Genomic DNA, 27,201 nt, shown 5'->3' on the forward strand with positions numbered 1-27,201 from the left:
AGATATAATGATAAAAATTATGACCATGCACAAACTGTAGTACACTTTTAGTTTACACTAATGATCAAAAGATTAAAATCATTGAGGCTGCTTTCGGTATTATAAAATATAAATAAATAAGACTTCGATTGCTAGTCAATGAGTACACTTTAAAATAAAATAATGCAGCCTTTGAGTAGAGAGTACTTAGTTTGTAAACTTTTTTCAAAAACAGAAGCCATAATGGTGTAGTTACATAATCTACCAGCAGGGGTCTACTTCTACAATGTCTATGTAAATCAGCCGGGCTGTTGCCTTATCAGCAGTTTATGTATTAGTATGACAAAAAATTAAATAATCTACATATAATAAGTCACATGTTAAATTGTTATTGTCATGCACAGCTAATACCAGCAATTTTTTTTCAAGTAAATAAAGTTTATGCTGCATTCTCTGGAAACTGAGCTGTAATACCAGGAGTTCAGACCATTCTTGCTATTATAAGGGCAATACAATTATCATGTGGTGTGTAGGCTGTGAAAAGTCTGTTTATACATATCAGTGAAACCAGCAGAACATGCTGTGCCCCAGTCAAACATTGCATTATAAAAACAATGGGCTACAAATGTGGACTGGCCTCAGTTGTTTTACTACTCAACTTATTAAGGAAATAACATGAACAGTGAGGTGGTGAGGCTCTGTTGACTGACAAAACAGAAAGTTGTTTACAAAACAAGGACGGGATCCAACTAAAATGAGTATTTAATTGTGTTTAAACTATGCCTATAGGGTAGCAGGGTTAAATTTGGTCATCCTTCAATTTCAAATAGACAACCAGCCGAAAGTCATACAAACCAAAAATTTCATTTTCACAAAGTAAGTCTTTCATAAATACACAGCAATTCTCAAAATATAAGGATATTACTTGGAATATTAGGAAAGTCTTATTAAAAAGACACTAATTAGTTAATAAATGAGACGTGATGGAGGTTATTTATTCTCCTTAGATAGTCCCTTTTGCTCATCAAGGGGTCGGCACAGCGGAATGAACCGCCAACTTATCCAGCATATGTTTTACACAGCCTTCCAGCTTCAACCCAGTAGTGGGAAACATCCATACACACTCATTCACACATATACACTACGGCCAATTTAGTTTATTCAATTCACCTGTACCCGGAAAAAACCCACGCCAACACTGGGAGAATATGCAAACTCCACACAGAAATGCCAACTGACCCAGCTGGGACTCGAACCAGCGACCTTCTTGCTGTGAGACAACAGTGCTAACCACTGAGCCACTATGTCAGAGGTTTATAAAGGAGGTTAAAGGAATGTGAAAGCTAGAAGTCACCTGCTTAACTCCACCCAAATCAGTACAAATTGACAGTACAAATTTGTAACGCTTGTGTGCTTTACCGAGTAATTCGTGTCTCCAAGCTGCTGACAGAAGTTATAAATGATTTACCTGGAATCCAAGGTATTACATTTGAATTGAATAAGACAAACAGGTCTTGTTTTAGGAGGAGTTTGGCAATGTGTTTCTTCATTGTGTATATATGGCTGTATTTTCAATGGGGTCAGAAGAGGTTACAGGTACACGGGTAAAGAAGAGAACAGGTAAAGCTTCATATTTGTCCGTGGGAGTTTATATAAATACATGATGATGTTGTAGGAACATGACCGCAGTGAACTTTCAATTATTTCTGTAGTGATTTTGCCTGGTGTAAGTGTATTGACGGTTACTTTGGATGAAAGTGTATTGTGTATCTTAAAAGTTATATTGTTAATTTTCATTTAAAGCTCCATTATTTAATTCATCTATGACTAAATGAGTTATCAGGTTCTTGTCTATTCATAAAATAGTATTTTGAGAGTCAAAAACATCAAATAAAGGCAAAAACAAACTAGTTCATCAATGATACATTGAGGTCTTGTGAGGTTAAATGTTTGGTTTGTGCAAGAAACTTACATTACAACTATATTTCCCTTATTCTATAACCTTTTTATTGCAGTCTGGAGCACAAGGTTTGTATTATTTAGGAAAGTGAAACTGAAGATTCGTTCATTCATTTTCCTTCGGCTTAGTCTCTGTTTCAGAGGTTGCCACAGCAGAATGAACCGCTAACTATTCCGACAAATGTTTTATGCAGAAGATGCCCTTTCAGCTGCAACCCAGTACTGGAAAACACTAATACACACTCATTCATACACTCATACACTACGGCCAATTTCATTCATTCATTTTCTTTTCAGCTTAGCTCCTTTATTAATCTGGGGTTGCCACAGCAGAATGAACTGACAACTTATCCAGCATATGTTTTTACGCAGCGGATGCCCTTACAGCTGCAACCCATCACTGGGAAACATCCATACACATTCATTCGCACTCATACACAACAGTCAATTTTAGCATACCTAATTCACCTATACCCCGTCTTTAAATCTGTGGGGGAAACCGGAGCACCCGGAGGAAACCCACGAGAACATGGGGAGAACATGCAAACTCCACACAGAAACGCCAACTGACCCAGCCGAGGCTCAAACCAGTGACCTTCCTGCTGTGGGTTGATCGTGCTACTCACTGTGCCACCGTGTCACCTAAATTACATTACTCATTTGTATTAAAAGCTGCAATGTTTGATTTCTCTGAGATAAAATGAGTTATCAGATTCGTGGTTATTCATAAAATAGTAATTTGGTACTGGTATTAATAAAGGTAAAAACAAAATAGTAAATCAATGATAAACTGTGTGGTGAAATGTTTTGTTTGTGCAAGAAACGGACATACGACTAAGTGTTCAAGATCACATACAGCTAAATTTCCATTACTCTATTGATCTTATTCTTCAATGCGGAGCTGTGCTCATGTTTGAAATTGTTCAATCCATTTGCCTATAGGAGAAATGACTAGAAATAACAAACGGCAGAAAATGATTTATCTAAATACAGACAAAGCAGAATAATATAATAAGAAAATATCTGTTTGCAACATCAAGCAGCGTAACAAGCTGTTTTTAACGTCTAAAAATGAATGGAAGTGAATGAAACCAGAATTCTCGAGCCAAAAGTCTCAACCGGAAGTCTCAAGTTTTAAATAACTGCGCTCGCCCATATGCAGAGAATAAGGTGAATAACATTTTCATAACAGTTTGGAGCACAAGGTTAATTTTTGAGCGAACTATCCCTTTATCATTAAAGAAGGTGAAACTGAAGAAGGTCAAATAAAGACGTATGCCTCCACACGGCTCTGGCTGAAGGCTCTTGCCTTAACTGGAGGCCAATGGAAGGTGTAAGAACTGAGAACTGTGGAGGAGATGATGATGATGATGATGATGATGATGAACCTGTTGGCATAAATGCAACAAATCCACTTTAGAAAAATGATTCATTTTAATAATATCAGTTGTTACAATTCTTACAACAAGGTAAATTAAGACAGACATGTTCCAAAACCTTTTTCCTTTCCCTTTGTTAACAGGCCAGTGAATGTACCTAAAATAGACAGGTTGATGAAGTAGCATTCTGTTCCTCCACAAGTGGAAAGAGAAATATGGAGACACCACACTCTCGCAACCTCATCCTGCACACTTTTTCCAGCTGTTAAATAAGATAAAGATAAATTATTCTGTCTTCACAGGCAAAACAAATGCATGTGCTTATTGTACACAAGACTCTGTCTGGTAACCTTAAAATTGAACCTCAACTTCCATCTTAATGGAGCTTCAATTTTGGAAAAAAAAATCTATTTTTGCTGCTCTTTAAATTGTTATTACAAATATTACAGCTGCACAACACAAGCATAATGACACAATGATCATTGAGAATTGGTTAATGCCACTGAAAGGCTTGGTAATTGTTACCTGCACTCTCAAAATCACTGACTTATTTCTACTGTAAAAAGCTCATCAGTGCACAAATATACTCGTATGTAGGCTAAATAACTGAGCAAACATTGATAATAATAATAATTGCTTACATTCATATAACGCTTTTCTGGGCACTCAAAGCGCTTTACACAATGGGGGGAATCTCCTCATTGATCAAATCAGAAAGCTAAAGACTGACAGCACAAGCTTTTTAGTAATTTTTGTTACAATAACTCAAGATTTCCCAACTACAGTTTATGAAATTGGAAGTTCCCCAACTACAGTATATGGGAGGAATGGTAGATGCCTTTTTTGAAAGTCTTTAATTCCAAACAAATCCCCAAAACTAATACCACTTATTTAATAAACTCAGCTGTCAGTCAGTTTGGCTATGCTTATCGATTTCGTTTTGGCATGGTTATTTTGACTGGTTTCCTGAACACATGTTTCACAACTTCCCTTTTTCTGCTTTAAATAATGCTGCGGGTCTATTTAAAGGTTTCAAAATGTGCATCACTGCAGAGAAGAGGAAAAGGTTTGGTGATGTACTCAAGCACACTGCCGCTGCTACAGGGCCTCCAGCACCAGTTCAGTCTTTACTCATTTTCTGTTTTACGTTCAAGGTCCTTTCAACTGGAGTCAGTCAAGTTTATCCTTTGGATTCAGTTGACTGGCTTTATTATCTCTCTTTCTTATCAGATAGTTAGAAATTACGCATTTAGAAAAAGGTCATATATTTGGGGCTCTGTCTCAAATGACCAGTCCAGGTCATTTTTTCACTAACAAAATATGAAGTTTATATAACCTTTTCACAAGTCTTGACTAAATTTAACTATACAACTAATAGAAGTATTATAAAATAACACGCTTAGGTTACATGTTCTCTTATCTGGAGACAAGATTTGACATTTTTCATGCACTCTAAAAAATAACTCAAGAGGTCTGTTACCACTACATAGTTTAATACATTATTGTAACTTTAAAAATTCTAAAAAGCTGATTAGATTAAAACTTTTAAATTGCCAGAATAATTTTATTAAGTTTTCAAAACAGGAAAATATTGAAAATTACATCAATTTAAAAATTTGGCTAATTTAAAAGTAAACAAAAATGTCAATTACTTTTAAACAATATTTAACTTGTAGCAACCCAAAGAAATTGGGTTGATAACTCAATTTTTCCACGTTAATGGAGTTGTTTTGTATTTTTCCACACACTAATGTTTTTTGCTGTTTTTTATACTGATAATATGGAACACTACATGTTTTGTTTTGTAAAACAATAAAAACCTGTTTTATAAAAAAAAAAAAATTACTGAAAAACAAAAATGCTGTTGTGAAATGTATTTCATACAAGCATGAACAGTAAATTTGCCAAAAAAATAAAGTTAAATTAAACAATTACAGCTACTTAATTTATTTGAGGTTCTAAACTTAAAAAAAAATCCAATTACGCACATAACACTGGATTTGTTTTCAATTTTAATTTAAAAAAACTATTTGAAACAACTTATTTTTTTGAGTTCTCAACTTAAAAAAATTGAGTTTATGCTAAGTAAAATGCCTCTGATTGAAGAGGAAAAGATTTGGCTAACAAAATAAAGTTTGTTGTCTGAACCTCGTTTTGTCAGATGTTGTCGTAACTTGAATATATTAATGCAATCTGTTGCGTTAATTTGTTTTGTTTTGTCTAAACAATACTTTTTAGAGTGTGAGTTTAATGTAATAATTATTTGCCTATAGTAACCTGATATGCAGAGAATTATTGTGCTTTCAGTCTTTAGAAGGCAGCAAATATTTATTTCTGACTAAATAAAACTCTGTCAGCAGGTTAAAGACACCTGCATTTTACATCTGTAGCACACGATGAACTAAGAGTAAGTTTGAGGAGTGTTGTCGAATACTGCTGAAATTTGTCATCACTGATTTAAGCAGCATGACCCTGCTAAAATCTCTATCATCTATTTACTCTAAGCATTTGAAAGAGGTTTCCACCAATCTCTGTAAATTTACCCCTATGTAGCCTTTGCCTTGAGAAAAAGTCTAATTTTGAGTTCAATTTCCTGTCGGTCCAGACCACCAGATGGAATGTTGAAAGCCCTAAAATCTATTATGCTCATGTTTGACTGACCAAATCAGAATAAAAATGTTGTCACCTCATGACCAATGACGTTTCTTGAGCTGTAAAGTCAAATAAACCTCTTTGTAATTTTGTGCAGTTTGTTGGTGCCCTGAAGAAGTCATCAGCAGCTGTGCTGTGTTTTGTCCTTGTATTGTTTTACAATTAGTTTACAGCAATCAGATAAATACTTCAGGAATATAACATTTTGTGGGGGCTTCAATCTGCTGGGTTCCTGCAGCTTTGAATGGCTCAAGGCAGATTTGCACTCTTAAGTTCTGGTTACCTTCTGGTACACATTATTTTGCTGAGTGGATGTCACAAGCACTTGATACTCAGACACTTGGGTTTAGAGTATTAATTTAACATGGATACATTTTGATGTTTAACGTTGCAACCTGTCTACCCAGCAGACCAGATCTACTGAGTCAGTTAAAAAGGAAAGTATGGCACCCACATCCAGTGAGACTGAAACTGACAGTGTGGCCCTTGGGTCCACCGGGCATCTTGGTGTGTTAAAAGTGGGCCTGAAACACTGTTTTGAATGCTTGTGGTGCTTCCACATGAAAGTTCTAGTGAATAAGTGGTGAACAATTAGTAAAATCTCAATTTTATACTTTGCACATGCTATTTGCATTTTCATTCTAAGAGAAGGATTGTGGATTATAATGAATTGAAAATGAAACATGATCGCATGGCAAAAAACATATAGCAAATTCATACAAAATGGCCACTTTAAAAAATTGTTACATCTTTCTGTGAGACTGGATTAGACAATTGCCAAACAAAGCATTGTGTGTTATCTTTGTACACAAGCTCATTGTCATTACTGTCTTTGTGTTATCGCTGCCGAGATCTCTGTTGTGTCTGTTCATGGTTGGTTAACTTCTGAAAAATCAAGGTGTTTTTCTTAGATTTACATTTCGGACATTTTGTCCTGATCAACTCCTGAAGCTGATTTGCTCTTATTGGTTCAATTTAGTAAAAAGTAACCTTGAGATTTCCTGTGGGAAATGTTTATTTATGTTATAACCTGTCAGATACAGGTCATAATATTGTAATAGAAAAAGTGAAGGTACTGGTGCCCTCAGATGAGTAAATATGCTGGAGACTTATGCGGACACTTGAAGGACATAGGGGCCGTGTGCCTCTTTAAAGCACAAGTCAATGGAGATCTTATTATAGGTGCCTTTTGTTATTGTCCATAGTTAGATTCATACACCTCTAACCATGCCTAATCCGCCCAATAAAATACACATGAAGGGAAATGTAATAGAACATGTAACTTTTGGGTGTGATCACACTTTATTATTAGCAACAAAGAGTTTGTTCATAAGCTAATATGTCTGTTCCCTAATAAGAAAGGTTTGTTGTGAGGGATGAGTTGTGCAATAGTATTATTTATGTGCTCTCTAAAAGATATAGAATCTCAGCATTTTAATGACGAATCAGGAAAATAAGGATTTTTCTTTTATACAACAGTAGTTGGTGGATTACTGATCCAAGCCATTTTAGACATGTGCAAAACTACAGATGTAAATTAAGGCAGCTTATTATTTTTTACCTATTTTTTTTGAGTTGTTTGCACTGATTTTGCTTTTTATTTATTAGTACATATATATATATATATATATATATATATATATATATATATATATATATATATATATATATATATATATATATATATATATATATTTTTTTTTTTTTTCTTAACTAAGCTTTCTACATTGTGCAAGTATATAAACACAAGTTTGGGTCTTTGGAAATTAAAGTAATTGTTCTTATTGCATTGAAATGCAGAGTGATGTTTGCAGCCCTCATCTGTGTGATGTGGACTAAACTTGACGTTGCTTTGAAGAACATGTCGGCTGTGAAAGTCTATTGACTTACAACAGAAAGCAAAACTTTTTCACTTTTAAATTCAGCTACAACTTTAACAATCTCAATTATAACCCACATTTAAGATGAAACATATATATGAACATATTCTACAGTCAAGGAACAGAAGCAGTTTCATTCATTAGACACTGAAGAATTAACTATTTACCATCACCATGTGAAATTTAAAATAAAAGTCAAAGATTTAAAACAAAACACAGCGTACAATTATTAATATTGGAATATCCGAGAAAACTGAAACCTAAATAAATAAGGGCTGAATTAATGTTAAGGATAAAGGTCATTTACAGTCAGTTATTATTAACAAGCCATAGATCAATTGATAAGGCGATAGTTAATAGACCAGTCTTGCGTCTGGGTGTCACAGAAACGACCTACCTGTAAAAATGAAGGTTAAATAAATGTTAAATCTAAATGGCACCTGACAAACTCCACCCTCATGTTCCCAGAAATGATGGGAGGGTATAAATCTGGAAGGCTGCTTTGGACACACAGGGACTTCTGTCTCCAATCGGCTCCACCACAGGACTATCCTGACTCCCCAAATCACTGCATTTTGGGTGAAAAATGGGGCTTGTGGTAAGACAATTGAAGCTATACTGCAGGATTCATCATCTAATTTGTTGCTGTTTTGTTTTTACAGATTCTGCATATATTGCATTTATTTAAGCAGATTTGTTAGGATCTGTTTAATATATTGTTTTACATCCGGCAGACAGGGAATGATGAGTATAAGTTGGCGGCGACTTCAGAAGATGGAGTCAAAAAGCCTAAAAAAGGGAAAAAGAACAAAAAGGACATGGACGAACTGAAGAAAGAAGTGGAAATGGTATGAAATGATTTGGAAATAATCTACACACTATATACAACTTAAGCCTAAAGTCATTTGGAGTCTGATTTCTTGGTATCAATCTGAAAAGTGATTTCTTGTGAATGCTCAGAAAAGTGACTGTTGATATATTGTGTGTTTAGCCAACAGACAGCACTTAAAATAGCATGGCTGCCTTTTTTGAGAAATTACTCGACTTCAAGTTAATGTTGATATATTTCACATATTTATAACATTTTAGGATGTCTTTTTTTAAAAGTTGTTAAGGGTTGTTAATGCAGGAAAAATAAGCTTGTTTATGCAGATTTTAATTAACTCTGTGTTGTTGTTTTTGTTGTTGTATTTTGTGTGTTACTGAGATTTTGTTATTGAAAATCAGCTCAATTCTTCAAATATTCGTAAATGTTAGTTTATATTTAATAATTTGGCCATTTAGTTCTTCAATTAGGTACACTAGGGAACATCATTTATGGTGTAAGGTGGAAAATAGCAATAAATTAATTTTCTACAATACCTTTATGGTCTTGCATTTTTATTTTTTTAGTTAAAAATGAAAATTTACTGTTAATTGGAACAACATTAATATATATATATATATATAAATATATATATATATATATATATATATATATATATATATATATATATATATATATATATATATAATTATTTAGATATTTGTTTAGATATTGTTTAGAAATCTGTAGTTTTCACTGTTTAATTGATTTAATTGTTTTATTAATAATAATGTGGTAAGATTTAAAATAAGACGGGAAGTCACAAGTACAGTTCTTAATTGCTGGGAGACACAACATTCAAAAAATATGCAAAATTACATGATTTAACTGGGTCTAGATCACATAAAAAAAATAACATGATATTTATTTATTTATTTATTTTTTGCTTTTTTTGCATGTGATTGTTCTGTCACTTACTAACAAGAAAATTATCACATACAGCTCTGGAAAAAATGAACCAATCACTTTGACTACCGTTGCCATTAATAGGTATAGGCTTTAGGTTTTAATTTATTTTATAACTGATAATAAGTCAACAGTATCATTCAATTAGAAAAACAATACAAAACTTCATCTTTTTGCCCTGTAGTATAGACTGAAAAAGTGCTTTCACAATCTGAAAAACAAAAACTTCTCTACTCTTCTTCAGGATGATCACAAACTGACATTGGAGGAGCTCAGCAGGAAATATGGAACTGATCTGAACAAGGTAGGTTTAATGACAATTTTGGTGTGAAATAATAATGATGATGATGACCTCTAGAACATTTACATTAATATATTTGGATGATTTATATTTATGATTTATTTAATGATTTATACAACTTTATGTTGCAGAAGCCAGCAGCTATTAATGAATAAAATAACATTTCAATATTGTTTATAAGTGTTTTAATATTTATTAGCATGGCTGATTATGCTCTACTTTATAACTTTGCGCAGGGTTTGTCCATTACTCGAGCAAAGGAAATCTTAGCACGGGATGGACCAAATGCCCTGACTCCCCCTGTTACGACTCCAGAATGGGTGAAGTTCTGCAGGCAGCTCTTTGGTGGATTTCAGACTCTGCTGTGGATTGGTGCATTGCTCTGCTTCTTTGCATATTCGATCCAGGCTGCCTCAGAAGAAGAACCGGCGAATGACAACGTATGTACAAGGGGAAAAAATTTGTCTTTATTTCTAAACTGGCATAAATAATGACGATAAATATAGTAATTGTCATTATAATAATTTTTTTTTTTTTAAGACCTGTGGTAAACAGCTAATCTTGACCATCTTCTCCCTTTGATAACTGTTGCTGTAATCTTTGGATAAAGAAATGTGATTAATGACAATCTGCATTACTTATTTGCAGCTTTACCTGGGACTTGTTCTTGCTTTTGTGGTCACAGTCAATGGATGCTTCTCATACTATCAGGACGCAAAGAGCTCCAGAATCATGGATTCATTCAGGAACCTTGTTCCTCAGGTATAAAAATGTAAATTCACTCTTTAAGCCAACAATATAGCTTTCACAACGAATAAATTCACATAATTTATCATTATGCAGAAAGCCCTGGTTGTGCGTGATGGAGAAAAAAGTGTAATAGATGCAGAAGACGTAGTTGTGGGTGATCTTGTAGAGGTCAAAGGTGGAGACAGAATACCAGCTGATGTTCGAATCGTATCTTCACAAGGATGCAAGGTAAACAACAAACAAACAAAGACTTAAAAGTTGGCTTATTGTTGATCTCATGAAAACATCCCTGGCTTGCTCATCTCTCCAGGTGGACAACTCTTCCCTCACTGGAGAATCTGAGCCTCAAACTCGTGCTCCTGAAATGTCAAGTGACAACCCACTGGAGACCAGAAACATCGCATTTTTTTCTACCAACTGTGTTGACGGTACAAAATTCAGCCAGCTTTGCTTTATGTCTGGATAAATTAATCAGTAAATTATATGAATAAATTAATGCTTGAGCATGACAATATTCAATAGGTGCTGCCAGAGGGGTTGTCGTCAACACCGGTGACCGCACTGTCATGGGTCGCATTGCATCTCTTGCCTCCAGCCTGGAAGGTGGACAAACACCAATTGCTAGGGAGATCGAGCACTTCATCCACATCATCACTGGTGTAGCTGTTTTCTTGGGTCTGACCTTCTTAGTCCTGTCGCTGATCCTTGGCTACAACTGGTTGGAGGGCGTCATTTTTCTAATAGGAATCATTGTCGCTAATGTACCTGAAGGTCTCCCTGCTACTGTAACTGTGAGTATGATTGATATTAAACTTACATATCCTTTCAGGCACGTTTCAAAATCAATTACTTGATGTGTGCTTGCTCATGTAGGTGTGTCTGACTCTCACTGCCAAACGAATGGCGAAGAAGAACTGCCTGGTGAAGAATCTTGAAGCTGTGGAGACTCTTGGATCGACCACCACCATTTGCTCGGACAAAACTGGAACTTTGACCCAGAACCGGATGACTGTTGCTCACATGTGGTTCGACAACCATATACATATAGCCGATACCACAGAGAACCAGACTGGAGCCTCATTTGACAGGAGCTCAGCTACTTGGTCTGCTCTCGCACGTGTTGCTGGCCTTTGCAATCGTGCCGTCTTCCAGTCAAATCAGAGCCACATTCCAGTGCTTAAGGTGGGCTATCTTACTAGAAGCATTGACATTTTATTTAAAGGCTTGCAGTTCGGCTGTGCAATTAATCGCAATCCCAAAAAAAAATCGCAACTTAAGCACATGCAATTTCTAAATCGCAAAAGGCTGCAATTGTTATCTATTCATTTATTTTGATTTTTATTCAGAATATGTTCTTGTGCGCATGATTTTAATATGTTAACCAATCAGAGCTGACGCAGCGCACCGGGCAAATATAGCTATTATGTTAACCAGCTCACTCTGCGCATGACGAAGTTGAGTGGGAGAACCGAATATGCGAGCAGGAGGAAAGAACATAAAATATGGATGCAGGTCAAAATAAAAATGATTTGGTGCCAAGGAGAAATTCAACGACAGTCGCTTGGGAGTATTTTGGATTCAGGAGAGAGGATGTGACAGAGCAAGGCAATTTTTAAGACTTGTGAAATGATTATTCCAACAAAACGGAGCAATACTACAAATCTGATCCAACACTTAAAACAGCGTCATAAAAACTGCATGATCAATGCATGTCGACAAAGTCCATCAAAACAAACAAAAGCACACATCAAAGCCAGCCCAAACAGACTAACCTAGTATCAATTGTTCATGCATTTGCAAGCGCCGTGCCTTATAGGAAAGGGTCAAAACGGCACAAAGAAACTATTGACGCAATGGTTTTGTTATGCATCTCTTGTGCACTGAATGCATTTAGAATGTGTGTATGTAGCTTGTTTAAAAAAGCAAAAACAGTTGCCAAAATCGCAAATAAAATCACAATCCCATTATTCATTCATAAAATCGCAATATGATTATTTTTAGGGGTGTCAAAATCAAAATCGATCGAAATTTATGCTCAATTTTGATTATCGAATCAAAAAATAGAATCGTCGATGCTGCCACGCCCCCATGTCACGTCAGCTTGGCTTGCCAAGTGGGAAAAAAACAGGCTTGTTGAAGTGCTTGTTAAACTGCAGACGCAGGAGACCCGTCGACAGAGCTTAAACCCTCTCCTCTTTCAATGAAGTCGCCGGTGTGGAAGCATTTTGGATTTCCAGTGAGTTATGTTGACAACGTTCATGTTGTCGACAAAAAAAACACAGTTTTGCAAGCTCTGCTATGTACGTATTACGTACGGTTCGTCCGATAGACAACACCGGCATCGCGATCCTCCACCCTCCCCCTGTTGCAAATCCGCTTGCGAAAAGTACACACTCAGGCCCTGTTTACACTGTCTTTGTTTTTAAATGGCATTTTAGAACGACAACGATTTGACATCCACAGTGGTGTGTAGCATTTCTGAGCAGCCCTCCTTCCTCTCTACCTCTGAAAATGCACATCACGTGACCACACAGACACACACACACACACACACACAGCCATGCGCTCGAGACAGCAGGTCCAGGCAGTCAGAGGACTGCTTCAATCTTTCACTCACTTGTACTTAGTCATTTTAGCGAACACCTCAGATACTGTTGGCTGGTTCCTGTTGGTTGTGCGTCTTTTTTTTTTACCGACGCCATTATAACGACACAGATCACTGCCTATTCACGAGTCCCGCAGAAAAACTGATTGACAGGTGGTAATTATGTGTGTATCTTGCCTTTATTCATTTACTGTATGATTTGTTTATGGGTAAAACAAAGACCATCCAGGTCAGGTAGTTTAAACGGTAGGCTACAAATAATTAATTGGTCATTAATTAATTAATTATTCATAATCAAAAATCGAATCGTGCCTTTAGAATCGAAAATGTAATCGAATGGAGGATTTGGAGGATCGTGACACCCTTAATTATTTTGTCCATATTGCACAGCCCTAGCTTGCAGCAGTAAAATGTCTTTAGGGGGCATTTGAGATTTAATATGGAGTTGAAGTTGTACTGGAAGGGATTGAAGTTGGGGATTAAATGACCATTGCACGACCTCTTCCACTTTTTCTGAACTGAGGGGTCTTTGACCAAGCCACCAGATTTCAAATTGCTGATTAATTGCAGAAGAAAAGTTTTGTATATGTATACCTACACTAAACAATGCCACTTCTCTTTCTGTTTTGCAGAGAGACACAGCTGGTGATGCCTCAGAGTCTGCGCTGCTCAAGTGTATTGAGCTGTCTTGTGGTTCAGTTGCTGAAATGAGAGAAAATTACACAAAGCTTGCAGAAATCCCTTTCAACTCTATTAACAAATATCAGGTATGTTTTCTTTGAAGTTGTTCTTTGGAGATTCGTTTTTAGATTAGGCCTTAATTAACGAATATCCCTCTTTCAGGTTTCAATCCACAAGAATCCCAATTCCTCAGAACCAAAACACCTGCTGGTGATGAAGGGAGCACCTGAGAGAATATTGGAGCGCTGCTCCACCATTTTAATTCAAGGAAAAGAGCAGCTTATGGATGATGAAATGAAAGATGCTTTTCAGAATGCTTATTTAGAACTTGGAGGTCTTGGAGAAAGAGTCCTGGGTAAAGATACCACTGAAAAAAGTTATGACGGGAAAAAATGAGCACATGATAAACCCCAGTATTATATATAACTCTGCATTCTCCCTCACAGGCTTCTGCCACTTTGGCCTTCCTGATGATCAGTTTCCTGAGGGTTTTGCATTTGATACTGAAGAAATGAACTTCCCCACTGAGAACCTGTGCTTTGTTGGCCTCATGTCCATGATTGATCCTCCTCGTGCCGCTGTACCAGATGCTGTGGCTAAATGCCGGAGTGCTGGAATCAAGGTGTTTTCTTTATTACAACATCCACTGCTTGAATTAATTACATTAAATGAACTGATTATACATCTGAAACTTCTGTTATAGGTTATTATGGTTACTGGTGACCATCCGATCACAGCAAAGGCTATTGCAAAAGGTGTCGGCATCATCTCAGAAGGCAATGAGACAGTGGATGACATCGCTGCTCGGCTGAAAATCCATATCGATGAGGTGAATCCAAGGTAAACCTATCAACTCAGCCAGCACAAATATAAAATTCAGCTTTCTGTATGTCTACCAACACTAAATGTGACTCTAGAGATGCTAAGGCCTGCGTGATCCATGGAGGAGAACTGAAAAATATGACAGATGAACAGCTGGATGACGTCCTTCAACATCATACAGAAATAGTGTTCGCCAGAACGTCTCCACAACAAAAGCTGATCATTGTGGAAGGATGTCAGCGACAGGTATCATCAGATATATTCAGTAGCTGTTAATAGTGGAGAATTTCATGCGGCAGGTACCATCGTACAATAATTCATTGTTTACTCTTATCAGGGTGCCATTGTAGCCGTAACCGGTGATGGAGTCAATGATTCTCCAGCTCTGAAGAAGGCTGACATTGGTGTGGCTATGGGTATTGCTGGATCTGACGTATCCAAACAGGCTGCTGACATGATCCTTCTGGACGACAACTTTGCCTCAATTGTCACTGGAGTAGAGGAAGGTGTGTCATATTTTGGGAACTTGCTTTGACTGAATAATTCTGAAGAGTCAAATCTCAAACATATCTTCAATATGTTTAGGTCGTCTGATCTTCGACAACTTGAAAAAATCCATTGCCTACACATTGACTAGTAAGATCCCGGAGATGTCACCCTTCCTCATGTTTGTCCTTGTTGGTATTCCTCTACCTTTGGGCACCGTCACCATTCTCTGCATTGACCTGGGCACTGACATGGTAGGCAATATCAGTTTAGTTTTATAAATGTAGAGAACTCTGCAATATGCACACATTAATGCGTTTGTCTGTTTGGCGTCACAGGTTCCTGCAATCTCATTGGCTTATGAAACTGCTGAAAGTGACATCATGAAGAGACAACCCAGAAATGCTGCAACCGATAGGCTGGTGAATGAGAGGCTGATTAGTGTGAGCTATGGTCAAATTGGTAAGAGCATTCTAATACTGTACAGTGTGAACTGCATTTTGCTCCTGTTTTTGTTCTTACATGTCTTCATGTTCATTTTCAGGCATGATACAAGCAGTTGGCGGGTTCTTTACATACTTTGTGATTCTTGCTGAGAATGGCTTCTTGCCCTACGATCTGGTGGGAATTCGAGTTGGTTGGGAAGACAGATTTCTTAATGACCTGGAAGACAGCTATGGCCAGCAATGGGTAGGTGCCACAGTTCTACCAAACCTAACAGAAATCAAACCAATATTTCTATATGCTTTTTTAAAATGATCTATATGTTATTTCTCATCTGATGTAGACCTATGAGAGCAGAAAGATTGTGGAGTACACATGCCACACAGCCTTCTTTGCCAGTATTGTGATTGTGCAGTGGACTGACCTGTTAATCTGCAAGACCAGAAGACTTTCCATCTTCCAGCAGGGAATGAAGTATGTTCACTATGGGGGGTACAGTCAAAGAAACAAAATTAGGCTGATGTCATGCACACTGAGTTGTTTCTTCAGCTCCAACTCATACTTGCCTGTTGCATCTCTGAACGACTTTTTTGGCCAGTTATTAGAGTAATAATAAATCCCTGCATTGTTATTTAAGAAATTATTCTGCACTGATTCTAAGACTTTCAAAATGCATTGTGAATCTCGACTGAGAGCTTAGTTTAACCAACAGATGGCACTGTATGCTTTACAAACAGCCTTATTCTGCTTGCCTCCAATTCATTTCACGTAACACCTGAACCTAACATAATCATTAATAAAGATAAGAAAGATTTAAGCAAATGAAAGATTAAAGAAGATCTCTTGAATTAAACGCCGAGGTGCGACTAGCATGTCTCCAAACACATTTTTCGAATCCATTTTTCAAAATCCTTCGAGTGCATGGTTAAAAACTAGAGTTGTGAACCTACACTGGTCTCACGGTTCGGTTACGATTATCATGCCATCGATTCGGTTCAATTCGATATCTCGGTGCATCGATGGTGCGTTTAATACACACTTTTATATTTTCTTCACAGCAGCAGTTCTTGTATTAAAATGTATGAATATATTTATATTTATATAATGCAGTTTTGTCATTTAATACAAACAGTCGGATATATAAAGGGTAACTTTAAACAACACGAGCATTTAGCAAATAATGAACAAATTTAAATATCCCGCTCGCTTTCTGATCCTTGTTTAGTTCTCTTACACCCCTTTGATTGGTCACACCCTCAACAAAAACGGTTGCGATTGGCTCTTGCGCGCTGCGCTCTTCACAGACGAGTGACACTGATAAGCGGCAGGGGCGATTACAGCTGATCCATGATAGACACGGTGGAGAAAACTCTGCAGGCACGCGCTCATGTCTGTATTCAGAAGTGTTGGTGTAAAGCAGCCGAGAGGAGAGGAAAAGTCAAGCCAGCAGGTCAAATGGGCCTCAGTGTGTGTGTGTGTGTGTGAGAGAGAGAGAGAGAGAGAGAGAGAGAGAAATGGAGTACTTTCATTCTCTCAATCGCAGTAAATGCGGCATCTGCTGTAAATGTCAGTGAAAGACTGATCCAGCAAACACACACGCAGTGAAATTATGCGGTTTATGTTTTAAGTAGTTGGAGCGTTGTAAATACTCAAGCTCGCTCCCCTCCAGAGAGAGCGTATATGAGATAAATGATGTCAGTACATAATAACCGATTATGGTTATTACTGAACCGACCTAATTGTCCTCGTGTGCAACATGGTGCATGGAAGAAACAATTAATTTTGACACCCCTATTAAAAACTAGCTAAGAGCTATAAACCAAACTCGGAATTGATTCTAGAGAGAACCGTGCAGAGCCGGAGTGGGACTCCTTTTCAGCCCTGGAGTTTTAAGCCTCAGACCGGCCCACCTCAGTTCACGACTGACTATATTAAAATAAGGACATTTCCAATTCAGTTTCTAATTACACTATCACGTCTTTTTTTTTTTTTTTTTGAGAAGACAGCTGCTTTAGAACTTAACATGTTCAACAACCCTAACAGTATTATATGTCTTAACTTATAAAAATGAAAAAAAAAAAAACCTACTCAGACGAGGATCAAACCCGAGTCCGCAGTGTCATAAGCTAACATGCTAACCACTGAACCACAACAGCTGTGCATAATAGGGTGGCTTGTCTAAGTTATATCATCATTAACCAGGCTGCGAGAAAAAGATAAAAAGAGCAGAGCTGCGGTAAAATAATCAATAAGAAGACTGTGGTCAAGCAAAAAAAAAAAAATTAATTTAAAAAGTGTGACTGCTCAGAGCAACAGATTCTGGAGCTAGGGACACCGGCCCTCGTGGCCAAAAAACGGACCGGCCCACCGGGAATTCTCCCGGTCCTCCTGATTAGCCAATCCGGGCCTGGAACCGTGATACAGTCAACTACTAGCTACACTAATCATAATCTCTCTCTTTTTTTCATCTTTTCTAGAAACCGGGTCCTCACCTTTGGTTTGTTGGAGGAAACTGCTCTGGCAGCATTCCTGTCCTACTGCCCAGGCATGGAAGTTGCTGTCAGAATGTATCCACTGAAGTGGGTGGAATCATACTACATTTAATATGTTAATAATGTTAAGTGTTTTTGAATTAATTAATGGTGTTTTCTTTTTTCATTTAGACCTTTGTGGTGGTTCTGTGCCTTCCCATATTCGCTACTCATTTTCATATATGACGAAGTTAGAAAATATATCCTCAGGCGAAACCCAGGAGGTAATATCCATTTAAATCTCACATCTAACCTATTCCACATATAAGATCAGTTGAGTTTATTTTGCAATTGTTGTTTCAATTTGAGTCGATGCATTTCCTTTACTTTTGGATGATATAGAAAAAGTAATATCTGTGTTGTTTTGTTTCAGGCTGGGTGGAAAGAGAAACATACTACTAAAGCCAGAAGACGCTCTCTTGGGAACATGTGCAGGGAGAGATTGTATAATTTGTTAAATATCTAAATTAATGTCATTTTAAGATTTTAAATGTGACAGTTTAATAAATGAGCTGAGTTTATTTTTGTGTCTTGAACATTTTTGATTTAAGATAAACAAGGATGCATGTTTTAGCTGCATTTAGCAGCATATGTTAATACATTGTAATAGATATATCTTAAAGGCTGCATTACACTTTCACATTGGGTTGTAAACATTTTTTACAAATTCTTTATTTAAAAGGAAAACACAATAGCAACATTTAATACTTTTTGTTTTCATTTAATCCCTCACACACTACAGCTATTAAGCTTTTCTGCCTGCATCTGTCTATTTACTTTGGAAAGGTACATTTTTAGGAGACCTAATGACAATGTTTACCTCTAAACTATGCACCTATTTATTCATATATTTACAGATATTATAAAAAAATACATTTAATGTTTTATTATTTAAATAATGAATAATGTGTTTGTAAAACACTTAAAATAGTGGTACATTGTTAACAATTTTTTGGTAAAGCACTAGATATATATGCACAGTTAAAACACCTTGTAAAGTAAATTAGAACATTTTGTTGTAATAATTAAATACCAGAGCAGCACGGTGGCGCAGTGGGTAGCATAATCACTTCACAGCAAGAAATACTCTGGTAAAAGCCTCGGCTGTGTCAGTTGCCGTTTCTGTGTGGAGTCTGCATGTTCTCCCCGTGTTGCTTCGGGTGCTCTGGTTTCCCCCACAGTCCAAAGACATGCAGTACAGGTGAGTTGGGTATGCTAAAATTGACCGTAGTGTATGTGTGTGAATGTATGTATGGATGTTTTCCAGTGATGGGTTGTGGCTGGAAGGGCATCAGCTGAGTAAAACATATGCTGGATAAGTTGGCGGGTTATTCCGCTGTGGCGACACCAGATTAATAAAGGGACTAAGCTGAAAATCAAGTGAATGAATGAACTAATTAAATACCATGGTTCATATTATAATAAAAAATTATCATATTGTATTTTATAAAGATGATGTGATACTGAAGAAGGGAAAATAAAAGCTGAAAACTGACAATCTTAAAAATATTCACATATTTATTATTATATATTTCAATGTTTTTCATTGTTTTAAAATGTTAATCACTGTAGGTGAGAAAGCATGTAGTGTTTTCTTTATCTATTAAAAATACTGTTTTAATTATGCTTTATGTTAACTTTAAATCCTTAAAGTTAAATTCTGTAACACATAACGCTGTCAAAGGAACACAAAGCAATGCATATCAATTGAGATAAAGATGTTGATCAGTTTAACAGACCTGACAGACACATTCTTTAGCAAATTAATGGAAATATTTTATGAATTTGTACAATTTCTTCTATACATTATTTAACTAAATGGTTCACACCAGGGGAGTATTTATTTAGAAAAAGGTCATCATGCTTTTTTCAAAAAATAAAAATAATGATATAGTGTTGCTGTTCTTGTCATTGTGACTAATGTTGTTTGTGTGTGATCTCTGTTGTTTCTGTTTTGTGATTGGTCTTACCACACATATTGTATATAGTTTGTAGCACATGTAAATAAGTGGGTCTGAACAGTTCTGCTGGTTTCTTCCAGGGGGTATTTTGGGTATGTTATAGGTTTTAGTTTTAGACATTTTGGTCCGTGTCGGAATAAAAATTATTCCAGGACCAAGGAACATTATTTTCTTATATGTCTCCAGTTTCTTGTTTTTAGAAATCCTTTTTTTGTTTGTTTCTTCAGAGTAAACTGCTCTAGAGCATATGTGACCAAACTGTTTCCAGGTTACATTTTGGTAAGAAAAATTGTGTGATTTGAAGCTTTGATAATCTAACTCCACAGCACATTTCCCTTTAATATCCCAATACAAATTTGTATATTACATAGTGATACTATTAGAAAGATTAAACAATTATTGCTCATAAAGTTGCACCCTGTTTCCATACCATTAAACATTGTCAAATACATTTTACAAGCATCTTGTCGCTCTTTGGTTTTACCTCTGCTTTTTCTCAATTGGATATCACCTAATCTGCTTCTTTGCGTGAATAACATGCATTTTAGTAGTTTGTAGATCACAAATTTCCCATCCAACCTGATGTTTCTTTACAAAGATAGAAATATCCTGTGGAAAAAAAATAAGTCTTTACTGTTGACCATATGGCTTCTCTACATAAGGGGTGAATGCAAGTACACAACGATTCATTCATTCATTTTCTTTTCAGCTTAGTCGGCTTTATTAATCTGGGGTTGCCACAGCGGAATGAACCACCAACTTATCCAGCACGTTTTTATACAGCAGATGCCCTTCCAGCCACAACCCATCTCTAGGAAACATCCACACACACTCATACACTACGGACAATTTAGCCTACCCAGTTCATCTGTACCGCATGTGTTTGGACTGTAGGGGAAACCAGAGCACCTGGAGGAAACCCATGGCAATACGGGGAGAACATGCAAACTCCACACAGAAATGCAAACTGACCCAGCCGAGGCTCGAACCATCGACCTTCTTGAGGCGACAGCACAACTTACTACCTAATATCAATGCACTGCCTCATTATGTATTTGCATTTTCTGATTATATTACAATCTAATCTACATACTGTGTTTTTTACTCTAGATATAGGGGGTTTATCTGGGTGTTTAATCTGTGGAGTATAAGGAATAACTTCTCCACCATCAAATTAATTTCAGTTTCATTTAAGTAACAGCAATCTTGATTAAAGTGATACTGAATTATTAATTTATCTATATACCTAATAGATTTTGCCAATAGTTTTCAATTCAGTTTGAAATCTTATAAAGTTAACATTAGGACTAGTAATGTAATGCTTTATTTTAGGTGCTCGTTACATGCTTTATGTACTTGCATTAAAAGGGTAGTTCACCCAAAAACTGAAAATATACTCATTCTTTACAGGGCTCAACAATAAGGACTGCCTGATGACCCGGGGCCAGCGTGTGAGATCATTACTGGCCTGATCGGGCCACTGCTGCCTTGTCTCTATAGGTTAATTTGCCTGTGACTGCTTGTCAATTGCGTGCAAATACAGTCTTAGAATTGAGAAACAGTTTGTGTTTTCAAGCCTTCAAATGCAACCTTCTCGGTTCTTCTTATCTGATTGGATGTTGTGAGTTTTATTTTTTCGTATCAACCAGTACAGCGAAGAGACAGCAACATGGCGGTAACATCAAATGATTATGCTAAAGGAAAACATTTGTTTCTAACATCTTGGAAGCAGACGTTTACGAGGGTACACCACGACTAAATTAAGTGATGTTTTGTACAGATTGCCGTCAGTTTTGCAGGTCTTTAGTTATCTTTTGTTTCAAAACACTTTGAATTTTGCTTATCGTATATTAAATAACATTTTTTTAAATATTTAAATTCTAGATTTACAAACATTTTGACACATTTCTTTTTTATTTGTTGCTAAGAAATAGCTAATAACATTTTTTTTTTCATTTTTTTATATCACATTTGACCTGTTTTTATGTTTTTTAATCAGTTTTATTATTTTTTTATTTTATTTTATTTTTTTTACTTGTTTCTTTTATTCTTGTTTATGTAAAGCACTTTGAATTGCCACTGTGTATGAAATGTGCTATATAAATAAATTTGCCTTGCCTTGCCTTGCCTTGCCTTGCTTTTTTTTTGTGGGGCTAGTGAAAATATTGGCTGGCAAGTAAAAATCTGAACAACTGGTCCGATTGGACCAGTAGAAAAAATCCTTAGTGTTAAACCCTGATTTATTCTCCATCAAGTTTTTCCAAACCTTTAGGAGATTTTTATTCTTGATTTCATGTAAACACCTTAATCATATTATTGTCTTATTCAGATTAAGAGAAATAATTAGATGACTGATGTCCATGTAAACACAGTCAGTTTCACTAATATCCTTTGTGTCATCACTGTTCCAATAGAAGAGATTTAAAGAAAGTCCAAAAACCTGTAACCATTGACGTCCATAGCAAAAACACAAATGCTATGGAAATCAATGGTTAAGTTTTCGGCTTTCTTCAAAATATATTCATTTATGGGTAACACTTTACAATAAGGTTCATTAGTTAATGCATTTACTAACATGAACTAATCAAGAACAACACTTGTACAGCATTTATTAATCATAATTGAACATTTACTAATGCATTATTAACATTCAAGTCCATGCTTGTTAACATTAGTTAATGCACCATGAGTTAACATGAACTAACAATGAACTACTGTATTTTCATTAACTGACGTTTACTAACATGAACAAATACTGTAGTACATGTATTGTTCATTGTTTGCTCATGTTAGTAAATGCATTAGTTAACATTAACTAATGAACCTTATTGTAAAGTGTGACCCATTTATGTTTAACAGAATAAAGAAACTTGTAAAGATTTGAAACAAGTAAATGGGTAAATAATGACAGAATTCAATTTTTTAGGTGAACTATCCCTTATAATAATTACTTAATTATGCATAAATACATGCAACTAACTCTAAACCTAACCCACATTCTAACCCTAACCATTCAAATATAAACCCTAAATGTAGTTGATTAATATAACTCGGTAGTTAAATTATTAGTTAAACTGTATGAGGTGTAACCATCCACAGTTTCTCTTACATCTTTATCTGTCCATGATCTGTGTACATATGTCTTATATTCTGTTTTTGCATTTTTATAAGTGGATATCATTCTGCATTATCTGTTTTAAAGCAGTTTGGCGATGTAAATATAGCAGAAAAGGGATTAAATGTCCTACCTGGTGTTTCTTTCCACTGTGCGCTGCAGCTGATGAGACACTTCCACTCCTACCGCAGTCTGCTGGATCTCATGACCTCCAGTCTGTTCTTCAGCCAAAGAGCCGGCTTATCACTCCTCCTGTGGGTGAGATTAGATGGATATCAGTTAGAGGTGGAGCGGAGACACCGGGAGACTGGTTGTTGTATGATGGGGGGTTATTGTGAGCAAATAGATCATTCTCTACCTCCTTCCCCTTTCTATAACATACAGATTTATTATCACCCTCCTGACTATCTACTTCCAAGCTTCAGTGTCCTGTGCTGCTCCTTGAGCATGTTTAAAAATAATCTGGATGGATTTTTAACAATGTTCCCCCTTTAGTTTCAGTGTTTTCCCACCAATGCTTACTTTGCAATGGTTCTGTATTGACAGAAATGCTTCTCTATTACAGCTCTACCAAATAATGTAGTAGCAGTATGTGTTTTACACCACAAAGCTGTGCAATATATGTTATGCCCAACAGGTATTCTGTTCTACCTACTTCAATTCTAACTGTACCATTTGGTAATGAAACAACCCTTACTTATCAACGCTCATATTAAGCACTCAAAAGACCATTTGATCATGCACTAAATTCTGTATCAGGTCAATATTCTTGCTAATAACATGTTCAAATAATAACACTGATTAAAAAAAAGCATTTGAAAGTGTGACTGAACTGAACTAAACCTGAGTTACGCATATGTTTATAACATTTAAATTATATTCCTTTAACTACATGAAGAAAAACAAGCACACAAGAGAAAACAGAAGCGAGTAAAAGCTCTCACTTTTGCTTACATTTTGTAAAAAATTAACCTTGAGATTTACCTGTAAGTTTATTTATATGACATGCTGTGCTTAGACACAGGTCATAGTATTAACTTAAACACTAAAACCTGAACCACACTGTTCCAGTTACTATGACCATTTATGTGAAGCTGCTTTGACACAATCTACATTGTAAAAGCGCTATACAAATAAAGCTGAATTGAATTGAATTGAATTATTGCAATAAAAAAGTGACGGTTCTGCTCAAGGCCGGATTTACCTTTTTTGTGACATACGCAAAGGACATTTTTGATGAAACCGGCCCTCTTTCCGGTGCCCTCGGATGAGTGAAGCTGATGGAGAAACACATATGAATGTATGAATGTTTAAGGTAGTTTGAAGGACATGTGGGCTGAGGCTCCTTTAACCTCTCAGTGTTTCAGTGTACTGTACATGGTGTTACCGTACTGTAAATGGTACACACTGAGTACTCACTGATACAGAATGCAAAGAGGTTAAACTAATTGTATGGAGAACTTACTTGATGGTGTATTTATATATATATATATATATATATATATATATATATATATATATATATATATATATATATATATATATATATATATATATATATATATATATATATATATATATATATATACACACACAGTTGAAGTCAGAATTATTAGCCCCCCTGAATTATTAGAGCCCCTGTTTATTTTTTTCCCCCAATTTCTGTTTAATGGAGGGAAGATTGTTTCAGCACATTTCTAAGCATAATAGTTTTAGAAACTTATTTCTAATAACTGATTTGTTTTATCTTTGACATGATGACAGTAAATAATATTTTACTTGATATTTTTTAAGACACTTCTATACAGCTTAAAGTGAAATTTAAAGGCTTAACTAGGTTAATAAGGTGAACTAGGCAGGTTAGGGTAATTAGGCAAGATATTGTATAATGATGGTTTGTTCTGAAGACTATCGGGAAAAAAAATAGCTTAAACGGGCTAATAATTTTGTCCCAAAAATGTTTTTTTTTTTTAATTAATAACTGCTTTTATTCTAGCCGTAATAAAACAAATAAGATTTTCTCCAGAAGAAAAAAATATTATCAGACACACTGTGAAAATCTCCTTGCTCTGTTAAACATCATTTGGGAAATATAAAAAAAAAAAATCAAAAAGGGGCGAATAATTTTGACTTCAACTGTATGTATGTATATATATATATATATATATATATATATATATATATATATATATATATATATATATATATATATATATATATATATATATATAATTCATAATTTTCATCTTCATAATTCAAATCTTTTGCCTCAAACCCTGCCTTAACAAAACCATGAGATTTTTTTTTTTTAAATAAAATGCTCAGATTGCAGTAGAAGATGTAACTGGTGTGAACACACTGTGTTATTAGCCTCAACAAAGAGTGTTTCCATTAAAAGCTAATATGCCTCTTTTCCAAGAAGAAACTTGCTCTGTAAATAACAGTGATGAGTTTCATTTGACAACGCTGTTAATTAAATATATTATATTATTATATTATATTAATACTTTTTAAAAACTTGAATGACAAATATAATGAAGTTGGATTTGTTTTTATAAAATGGAAGCTGGTGAAACACTAACCCAAGCTACTTTAGCCATGCCCAAAAGTATAGATTATTATACTGTATGTGCTATATGCAAAAAGCAAGACACAACCCACATATTAAAAAATATTTCAAAGAATTTGATCATTGGGTTGATAAACAAAATCAAACATTTTACTTATGTCATTCAAATATTTCATTGAACCGATCTTTGAATGAATACCGAAGCAGATTATGTATAAGCAAACAAGTAAATCAGTGACACAAGCACAGTTATGCATGATAAACTATTGTCATAGCCTGCTCATCAACTCAACCTTTACAAAAGATCTTTTGTTTGGGGATTTCAGCATAAAATTCTCTGCATTTCTCAACGTGGCGCTTTAACATTCTTGTGTTTTAGACAAGCATAAAAAGAGGCTGCAGGGTCTAAAAGAATGAAATTGTTCAGTATTGAAATGCAAACTTTTCTGCACTGTGAAACACGAGGAGACTGTGAGAGTTCATCAACTTAAAGCAAAAAGTTTTTCTACTTTAACATTCTGAAGGTCTATTCAGTCTAAATTCTAATGTAATGATTAATTCTTACAATCTTCTGGATTGATTAAAATATAGACAAACCCAACCACTATTTAATTTACTTTATTTACAATATTTAATTTTTACTCTACATTAAAGATGGTAATAAAAGATCTGATCTTCCTTTACAAATTTATCTTCTTTTTTTGTATCGGAATTTAGTACAATTACAGATTAAATATTTTCACAATTATTATTGGATTTTCCTGATTTTTCCTGCAGAGTTAGTTTGGTCTCACTCATGTATAAAGGTAGTATATTCTTGTCAAAGCTTTCAATAACACATCCAAAATATAAAGTTCTTATATAAATCAAGACTGTGCCTGTTTTGAACAGCTTTAAAGGCCCAATACTGCCTGCAGAGTATATTTTCTTCAATCTTATTTGTTTCTCTGATTTACTTGGTTTTTGTAAATCATCTAAGAATTTTGTTTGTACTTTAAAGTCTGATGGATTAAACTGAACTATATCATTTCACTTAATAATATTGGAACAATTCGCTAATTTGTTGTGGGTCAACTATAGTATTGCAATTAGAAGTTTAAATGTAGGCAACAGCTCATTTGTCTTGTCTAGTTTTCACAAACTTCTGCAGGTCCATGACAGAAAATTAATTCTAGCCATTTGTGACAACCTGGGAAAGCACCTATTGCATATCGCATTGAATACCTGGTCAATGCAATATGCACTGCAAAGAAATGCTTTTCTTAATTATTTTTGAGTCGTCTTTGTCTTGTCTAGTCCTAATACTGTTTGTTAAA

At 35.4% G+C, this 27,201-nt stretch overlaps 1 protein-coding gene and 1 long non-coding RNA gene across 4 annotated transcripts; one reads left to right on the plus strand and one right to left on the minus strand.

Moving 5' to 3' along the window:
• Positions 1-34: 34 nt before the first annotated feature.
• LOC147846639 (uncharacterized) lies at positions 35-23,603 on the minus strand. 3 transcript variants are annotated; one of them, XR_015476086.1, is made up of 3 exons: positions 23,450-23,603; positions 3,475-3,579; positions 35-3,326 (listed from the first exon to the last, which is right to left on the minus strand). It is a non-coding gene; the product is annotated as an uncharacterized LOC147846639 (long non-coding RNA). The 3 variants fall into 3 exon arrangements; XR_015476088.1 differs by lacking the exon at positions 23,450-23,603 and adding an exon at positions 13,875-13,978; XR_015476087.1 differs by lacking the exon at positions 23,450-23,603 and adding an exon at positions 8,290-8,638.
• atp1a1a.3 (ATPase Na+/K+ transporting subunit alpha 1a, tandem duplicate 3) lies at positions 8,366-18,761 on the plus strand. The gene is given in 22 exon segments (NM_131688.1): positions 8,366-8,447; positions 8,584-8,697; positions 9,865-9,924; positions 10,158-10,361; positions 10,570-10,683; positions 10,765-10,899; positions 10,982-11,099; positions 11,194-11,462; positions 11,545-11,853; positions 13,909-14,043; positions 14,120-14,312; positions 14,404-14,579; positions 14,661-14,797; positions 14,875-15,025; positions 15,117-15,285; positions 15,365-15,519; positions 15,604-15,727; positions 15,810-15,955; positions 16,053-16,183; positions 18,187-18,288; positions 18,373-18,464; positions 18,614-18,761. Coding segments are annotated over 22 exon segments (3,075 nt in total). The 5' UTR covers positions 8,366-8,435; the 3' UTR covers positions 18,643-18,761.
• Positions 23,604-27,201: the final 3,598 nt, after the last annotated feature.

This window comes from Danio rerio, chromosome 1, assembly GCF_052040795.2.
Source record: "Danio rerio strain M-AB ecotype USA chromosome 1, GRCz13ab, whole genome shotgun sequence".
NCBI classification, from domain to species: domain Eukaryota; kingdom Metazoa; phylum Chordata; class Actinopteri; order Cypriniformes; family Danionidae; genus Danio; species Danio rerio.